Source organism: Leucoraja erinacea, chromosome 8 (genome assembly GCF_028641065.1).
Source record: "Leucoraja erinacea ecotype New England chromosome 8, Leri_hhj_1, whole genome shotgun sequence".
Taxonomy (NCBI): domain Eukaryota; kingdom Metazoa; phylum Chordata; class Chondrichthyes; order Rajiformes; family Rajidae; genus Leucoraja; species Leucoraja erinaceus.
In genome coordinates this window covers 56,081,919-56,090,898 of record NC_073384.1, presented here as the reverse complement: position 1 = coordinate 56,090,898, position 8,980 = coordinate 56,081,919, and the positions used below count along the sequence as shown (strand labels likewise).

The window sequence follows — 8,980 nt, the reverse complement described above, 5'->3', positions numbered from 1 at the left end:
GAGTGGAATGCACTGGGAATGGGCGAGTGAGGAGAGGAGGGTTGAGTGAGGTGGAGTCAATGAGAGGGTGAGGAAGAGAGGAGAGGAGGAGAAAGAGAAGAGGAAGAAGAGAGAAGGAGAGGAGGAGGAAGAAAAGAGAAGTGAGGTGGAGAAGGAAGAGAAAGGAGGAGAGGGAGAAGAGGAGGAGGAGGAAGAGGAGGAGAAGTGAGGAGGAGGGGGAGAAGAGGAGGAGGACTGATACTGGAAGAGAGGGCTGGGCTGACGCACGGTGCGCTGTGACGAGCGGCCGCTGGGGGCGGGGCGACGCCTGGAGCTGGAGCCGGGGCCCGGGCCGGGGCCTGTGCTGCTGCTGCCGCCGCTGCTGCTGTCTCTGCCGCTGATGATGCTGTCTCTGCCGCCGCTGTCTCTGCTGCCGCCGCTGCGGGGACGATGAAGTGGAGCAGAAAGCGGGCAGCGACGGCGTGAACTGGAGCAGGGCTCGGCCGGGCATCTGTGACCACAATGGCAGCGAACTGCAGCAACTTCGCGGCAATGGCCGCGGCGGCCGGAGAGATCATCCAGCTCAATGTGGGCGGCACCAGGTGAGGAAGAGAGACACTAAATAAATGCTGGAGGAACCCAGCGCGGCTGGAGGCAAGGAATGGGGGACGTTTCTGGTCGAGACCCTTCTTCAGCTTTGGCCCGGTCCGGTCCGGTCCGGTCTGGTTCAGTATAGTCTGGTCCAGTCTGGTCTGGTTCAGTGTAGTCTGGCCTGTTCAGTGTGGTCTGGTCTGGTTCAGCGTGGTCTGGTCTGGTTCAGTATAGTCTGGTCTGGTCTGGTTCAGTATAGTCTGGTCTGGTTCAGTGTGGTCTGGCCTGTCTGGTCTGGTTCAGCGTGGTCTGGTCTGGTCTGCCCAGGCTCAGTCTGGTCCGGTTCAGTCTGGTCTGGTTCAGTACAGCCTGGTCTGGTCTGGCCCGGCTTGGTCTGGTCTGGCTCGGCCTGGCCTGGTCTGGTTCAGTATGGTCTAGTCTGGTCTAACCATACCCGACCTGGTCTCGTTCAGTATGGTCTGGGTGGTTCAGTATTGTCTGGCCCGGCATCAGGCTAGTGCAGCAGAGCGGCCCGGGTTTGTGGCGATATTGGGCTGAGGTTTAACTGGAGTTTGGCCCGGGAATCTGCAACCACATGGGTGGGACTCCCTGACTGAGCCTCTCCAATCCCCAATCTTATCACGCTTTCCCTTATTTTTGTGTCTCGCTCTCCCCTGACTCTCAGAAGGGTCTCGACCCAAAATGTCACTCATTCTTTCTCTCCAAAGATGCTGCTTGTGTTACTCCAGCACTTTATGTCTATCTCTTGTTTATCTTGTTTAATGCTTGGATCTCCTGAGGGAGCTCAACAAACCATATATCAGCTGTGGCATAGTTTATGCCATCCCCCCAGCCTCTGACACATCCCACCTACAAGGCCAATTTGCCCCCAAGACTAGGCTGGCTTAAGGAGGGCTGCTGTATCAGTGTTGCTCTCTATCCAGAGGCTCTGCTTTCTCGGAATGATATGCAAAGTACAATTTAACTGAGCAGTAAACAAACTACTGGAGTAACTCAGCAGGTTGAGCAGCATCTTTGGAGCTGGAGCAGGAATTGCCACTTTTCAGGAGACAAAGGCGTGTAACTGAGAGAAAGGGTGGTAACCGTGGAGTGCAGGAGACGCAGGTGGCTGTGCCTAATGAAAACAGGTACGCCCTCTTGGGAGCTGTCGGGGGAGATGACGCTTTCAGTCATAGCTGCGGACATGTTGGTGGCTCCAATCCTAGAGATGGGACTCGACCAGCGAAACCGACGTCGGGCAGAGCTATAGTGGTGGATGACTCCATTGTCCGAGGAGCAGACAGGAGATTCTGTGGCGTCTGGCGAGTTGCAAGGATGGTCTGTTGCCTCCCTGGTGCCAGGGTTCAAGATGATACGAAACAAATTCAGAACATCCTCAAGGGGGAAGGTGAACAGTTGGCAGTAGTTGTGCACGTGAGCACAAATGACATCGGGAATAAGAGGAAGGAGGTTCTGCAACATGAGTTCAGAGAGTTAGGAAGAAGACTGAAAAGCAGAATTCTAGGGTGGTTATCTCTGGATTGCTTCCAGTACCTTGTGCTAGTGAGGACAGGAACAGGGAAATGGGGGATCTGAATGTGTGGCTGAGGGGCTGGTGCAGGGAACAAGGATTTAGATTTATAGAACACTGGGATCTCTTCTGAGGTAGGGGTGACCTGTACAAAAGGAACGGGTTACACCTTAACTGGAGGGGGACTGACGTTCTGGCAGGTAGGTTTGCTAGGGCTACACGTGTGGGTTTAGTTGAAGGGGAAATGAATACAGGAAAAGTTACAAAAGACTCCCAAATTAATGGGAAGGAAATGGCAGATAAGTTGAACAGCTACTTTGGATCTGTCTTCACTAAGGAGGATACAAACAATCTTCCTGGTATACGAGTGGCCAGAGGATCTGGGGTGACGGAGGAACTGAAGGAAATCCACATTAGGCAGGAAATGGTGTTGGCTAGACTGATGGGATTGAAGGCTGATATATCCCTAAGGCCTGATAGTCTACATCCCTGGGTGCTTAAGAAAGTGGATCTAGAAATCATGGACGCATTGGTGATCATTTTACAATGTTCTATAAATTCCGGATCGTTTCCTGTGGATTGGAAGGTAGCTAATGTTATCCCACTTTTTAAGAAAGGGGGGAGAGAGAAAACAGAATATAGACCAGTTAGCCTGACATCGGTGGTGGGAAGATGCTGGAGTCAATTATAAAAGATGAAATTTGGATAGCAGTAACAGGATCGGTCCAAGTTAGCATGGATTTACGAAGGGGAAATCATGCTTGACTAATCTTCTGGAATTTTTTGAGGATGTAACTAGGAAAATGGACATGGGAGAACCAGTGGATGAAGTGTACCTGGACGTTCAGAAAACATTTGATAAGATCCCACATAGGAGATTAGTGGGCAAAATTAGGGCACATGGTATTTGGGGTAGAGTGCTGACATGGATAGAAAATTGGTTGCCAGACAGGAAACAAAGGGATAAACTGGTCCCTTTCAGAATGGCAGGCAGTGACTAGTGGGGTTCCGCAAGGCTCGGTGCTGGGACCGCATCTATTTACAATATACATCAATGATTTAGATGAAGGGATTCAAAGTAACATTAGCAAATTTGCAGATGACACAAAGCTGGGAGGCAGTGTGAACTGTGAAGAGGATGCTATGAGAATGCAGGGCGACTTGGACAGGTTGGGTGAGTGGGCAGATGCAATTTAATGTGGATAAATGTGAGGATATCCACTTTGGTAGTAAAAACAGGAAGGCAAATTATTATCTAAATGGTGTCAAGTTGGGAACAGGGGAAGTACAATGGGATCTGGGAGTCCTTGTTCATCAGTCAATGAAAGTAAGCATGCAGGTACAGCAGGCAGTGAAGAAAGCGAATGGCATGTTGGCCTTAATAACAAGAGGAGTTGAGTGTAGGAGCAAAGAGGTCCTTCTTCAGTTGTATAGGGCCTTAGTGAGACCACACCTGGAATATTGTGTGCAGTTTTGGTCCCCTAATTTGAGGAAAGACATTTTTGCTATTGAGGGAGCGCAGTGTAGATTTACAAGGTTAATTCCCGGGTTGCCGGACTGTCATATGCTGAGAGAATGGAGCGGCTGGGCTTGTATACTCTGGTGTTTAGAAGGATGAGAAGGGAATCTTATTGAAACATATGAGATTATTAAGGGTTTGGACATGCTAGAAGCAGGAAACATGTTCCCGATGTTGGGGGAGTCCAGAACCAGGGCCACACACAGTTTAAGAATAAGGGGAAAGCCATTTAAAACGGAGAAGAGGAAACACTTTTTCACACAGTGTTGTGAGTCTGGAATTCTCTGCCTCAAGAGGGCGATGGAGGCCAGTTCTCTGGATACTTTCAATAGAGAGCTAGATAGGACTCTTAAAGATAGCGGAGTGAGGGGTACGGGAAAAGGCGGGAACGGGGTACTGATTGGGGATGATCAGCCATGGTCATATTGAATGGCGGTGCTGGCTCGAGGGGCCGAATGGCCTACTTCTGCACCTATTGTCTATTGTCTAAACTTGTCCCACTTGGCTATTTTTTTTGGCTACTGCCAGCATAATTGACTGACGTATCAGGTCACCAAAAAATTTGCGGCGTGATGACGTTGACGTTCAGTGTTTTTCAAGTGTCGCAACATTTTATTTGTCGCCGCTGGATTTTGAAATGTTCTAAATCTTTTGGTGACACTAATATGTCGCCGAAAAAATCGCCAAGTGGGACAGGCCCTTCAGCATCGACAATTCTGCCTTCCCAACATATTTTTTTGCTCCAAATTTCATGACATGCAGTCTCTTCTGCGTACAATTTCATGAAATTGTTTTGAAAACATTGAAGATATTTCCTGGTCATTATCCCTCAGCTAACAGTACAGAAACAGATCACCGGGGCATCAACATCTGGCTTAGAAACATAGAAAATAAGTGCAGGAATAGGCCATTCGGCCCTTCGTGCCTGCACCACCATTCAATATGATCATGGTTGATCATCCAACTCAGTATCCTGTACCTGCCTTCTCTCCATACCCCCTGATCCCTTTAGCCACAAGGGCCACATCTAACTCCCTCTTAAATATAGCCAATGAACTGGCCTCAACTACCTTCTGTGGCAGAGAATTCCAGAGATTCACCACTCTCTGTGTGAAAAATGTTTTTCTCATCTCGGTCCTAAAAGATTTCCCCCTTATCCTTAAACTTTGACCCCTTGTTCCGGACTTCCCCAACATCGGGAACAATCTTCCTGCATCTAGTCTGTCCAACCTCTTAAGAATTTTGTAAGTTTCTATAAGATCCCCCTCAATCTTCTAAATTCCAGCGAGGAATGTAGAAAGATACCCTCATAGAAAAAGGTAAAGGTAAACAACGGCTTGTACACAAATTTCTTAAAGTTACAGCATTAAAGTGAGCATGAAGTGCTTTGACATATTCTGAAATGCACATTAAAATTATAAATTGGGGACTGGATCTTGAGTCTATTTCTCCATTTAGATCATAGCCGGCCTTCGGTCTTAAGTCAGACAGGTTCACTATATGCTTTAATTCCATTGAGCTCAAAAGGAGCATCATTGGTTTGGAGAGCAAAATATTGATTTGTAGGATTGTAAAAAAATTAAATTGATGGTATTTGAATGATTGCAATAAACCAAACTAAATTCTTTGGAGAGATAAAATGCCTTTGGAAGATAAATAGTTTGATTAATGTTAATGAAGTTTCAGCCAAGCATTTATATGGTTTAACTTACCTATTTCTATGAGGGTATCTTTCTACATCTATCATTGATTGCTGCAACTAAAAGAAGCAGTGAACAGATGGAGAGAAAGCATCAAAAGCTGTCACTGATGGAGTGTGTCACTTTTCAGTGCTGTGCTGATATCTAAATAGGATACCTTCTAAATGATGACAAAAGTCTATTAATATGGTTGACAGTAAACCAGGGAAATGCAGTAAACAATTGTAATCCACTTTGTTGATTGTTATAATTGGTTAATCCCTTAAGGCACTGTCATGTGTTGGAGCCATTTCCATTTGATGCATGCCAATCTTGTTTGAGGATATAAGCACATGCGAATCCTTGTATTATGTAAAATATTTCTGGGTTATAGAACTGTCTAAAGTGGTTGGCATATTACAGATTATTGCCATGACTACAATTTATTAAAAAAAATACCAAGATACATATAGGAAGAGTGTTGTAATGAGTTGTGTCTGAGCATTGATAATCATATATTGAGTTGTTTTGTGCAATGGCTGAGGCAGGATGATTTGCCAGTTGTAAATTGGACACATTACCAATTGTCTTGCCATGTGTGTGGAAATTATAGTTACCTGAAATTGTTAAATCCAATATTAACCCCAAGAGTTTATCCAGACAGAAGGTGAGCTGCTTTTTCTTGAATCTTGTTTGTAAGCGAGATATGGTTGGTGTGCAAAAGGGTGGCACAGTGGTGTAGCGGTAGATTTGCTGTCTTACAGTGCCAGAGACCTGTTTGTACATTCTCTTTGTGACTGCATGGGTTTTCTCCGGGTGTCCTGCCTTCCTTCCACATTCCAAACACGTGCAGGTTTGTAGGTTAATTGGCTTCTGTAAATTCTCCCTGGTGTGTAGGAGAGAATTAGTGTACAGGTGATCGCTGGTTGTTGTGGACTTGGTGGCCCATGTTGAACTAAACTAAAATAAGGGAAATGTTATTGAAGCAGCAGAGAGTGTATTTGAAAAAATCCTGCCTATTTGAGATTTGGCACATTTGATCCTATGTAGAAAGAACTTTTAATTGCTTCCTTGCTTTAACCTAAAAGTGGTGGTGTAGCAAGGAACTGCAGATGCTGGTTTATACTGAAGATAGACACAAAATGCTGGAGTAACTCAGTGGGGACAGGCCTGGAGAGAAGGAATGGGTGGTGTTTCCGGTCGAGACCCTTCTTCAGTGCTTGGTGGTTCTGGACTCTTCAAATTGGAAAAGTTCTAATCAGACCCTAGGTTCCCTCACGTTGAATATAACCATAAAATAATTGTTTTTGATGGAAAATTTCTGAAAACATTTTAATCATTCTTATTACAACAGCTGCATGATTAATATAATGCAGGCTTTATCAACCAGTCTACATGGTTATGGATTGAGAAATGGATCTGACCCAAGTAGAATGAACTGTATTGTGGTGCAAGTTATTGCATAATGTGCTGGCATATTGGAAAAGCTTGAAGTACAGGTGCACAACCTTTTATCCGAAAGCCTTGGGACCAGACACTTTTCGTAATTCAGAATTTTTCGGCTTTCGGAATGGAAGATTTTTAGCGTAGATTTTAACGGCTGGCTCAGTGGTAGAGTGCTCGGCTCATATCCGCGAGGTCGCGAGTTTGCGCCTCGATCCCGGCAGTTACTCGATCGCGAGTTTGAGTCTTCAATGTAGTTTTTTCTTGCAGAATAGGAGAGAATAGGGAGGGTTAGGCTGGGATCATTCTCTGCGAGATAATCTTAGTGCGGGAGACAAGTGTAGGAGAGGTGTACTGACTGTGTGGGCAGAACTTTGGAAGTGATTGCCCACCATTCTCAAAAGCCGCTGTGTCTCCCTGTCCCTCCAACTCCAGAGGAATCCGCTGCCCGATGGGCCACTACGGCGACAAGTGGCAGTTCGCCCACAGCCCGAGCTGCGCCCCCTCATCCGCAACCCGGGTTCCTCTGGAGTTGGAGCGGGGCTGGGCTAGAGTTGTTGCTGGCTGTGAGTCTCTGGGATCTCCGTGCTTGCAGTGGGCCTGGGGGTCGGTGTCCCGATGAGGGGGCGCAGCTCGGGCTGTGGGCGAACTGCCACTTGTCGCTGTAGCGGCGCACCGGGGAGCGGCTTCTGGTGGTCCTGACGTCTCTCAGTTCCTGTCCAGGGGGATGGCCGGAGACGTCAGGACCAACAGGAACCCGCTCCCCTATGCGCCGCTACAGCGACAAGTGGCAGTTCGCCCACAGCCCGAGCTGCGCCCCCTCATCCGCAACCCGGGTTCCTCTGGAGTTGGAGCGGGGCTGGGCTAGAGTTGCTGCTGGGTGTGAGTCTCTGGGATCTCCGTGCTTGTAGTCGGTGTCCCGTTGGTCCTGACGTCTCCGGTCACCCCCCTGGAATGGAGCTGAGACTGGGAACTGTACCGCCCTTGCCCCCTCCCTCTGCAACTGCAAACAACCCCACAGTTCCCAGTCTCAGCTCCTGTACAGGGGGGTGGCCGGAGACGTCACAGCCCGAGCTGCGCCCCCTCATCCGCAACCTCAAGACCAAGACGCACCTTGCACACCATCAGCTTCTGTCCCTACGGGAAGTGTGTTCCTCTGGAATTGGAACGGGGCTGGGCTGCTGCTGGCTGTGGGTCTCTGGGATCTCCGTGCTTGCAGTGGGCCTGGGGGCCGGTGTCCCGTTGGTCCTGACGTCTCCGGTGACTGGCACTGGCTCCGACGTGAAGACAGTGCAAAACCCCCGCGCCGGTGCAATGGGCGGGGAGCTGGAGAAGGGAGGGAAGGGGTCACACACATGGCCTGGAAGCAGAGGGGTGTAGGTGGGATGAAACTTAAGGGAGCGACAATTTGCTGCTGCCTGCCCGCTGAGTTTAAAAAGTTCCCACGCAAGACTCACGATACACTGTGTATCGTGAGTCTACCGTGGGAACTTTTTGACTCAGCGGGCAGGCAGCAGCAGATTGTCAATTATTAACCCTCCCGCGCAATATACCCTCACCTTCTCTTTTATGAATGGGGATTTAGTTCCCCTTTCTTCGAGGACCGACCGGAGGTTCTGCTGTCACCTCTGCGGGCCGCCCTCGGTGAACGTTTTCAAGGACCTTTCTTCAAGGACTGAAAAAATGTCGCTATTCGGAGGTTTTCGTTATTTGGAACTTCGGATAAAAGGTTGTGCACCTGTAGTAATTATCATGAGCTCCTTGAATAAAGTTTGCTCATTTATTGTAATGTTCAAAAGTATTTTTTGATACTTTTTAAAATTAAACATTCTAAATCCATGGGATGTCACAGTGCTAACTTGTTTCAAAATACCTACATTGCCAAATTATAATACATCTTAATTGTTAGAAATAATCTTTTGTTAAATGAACATTATTTGTTCAAGGAACAGTAAGTTCTGTCAGCATTGCTGTGACACTCATGAGCCAGTTGACAGCTTCTTCCTTAAAAAATGGTGTTGCTGAACATGAATTAATGAGGTAACGTTCTTTCATAGATGTAAGAATGATGAAATTTCAGTGTGTAGTTTCCATAGTGGGAGATAACTCACCTAGAAGTCAGATTGTTTTAAGTAATCAGGGAAACGGGCTCTTAGGCCCACCGAGTCCACATCGACCAACGATCCACGCAAACTGACACTATCCTACACACGCTGGGGATAATTTACCCGTATTAAC

General features: G+C 47.6%; 1 protein-coding gene across 1 annotated transcript in view; it reads left to right on the top strand.

Annotated features, from left to right (window-relative positions):
• Positions 1-366: 366 nt before the first annotated feature.
• kctd3 (potassium channel tetramerization domain containing 3) overlaps positions 367-8,980 on the top strand; it is a 52,304-nt gene continuing 43,690 nt past the window's right edge. The window contains exon 1 of the mRNA XM_055639740.1: positions 367-581. Within this exon, the coding sequence (XP_055495715.1) occupies positions 502-581 (80 nt within the window). The 5' untranslated portion in view covers positions 367-501. The remainder of the gene's footprint in view (positions 582-8,980) is intronic.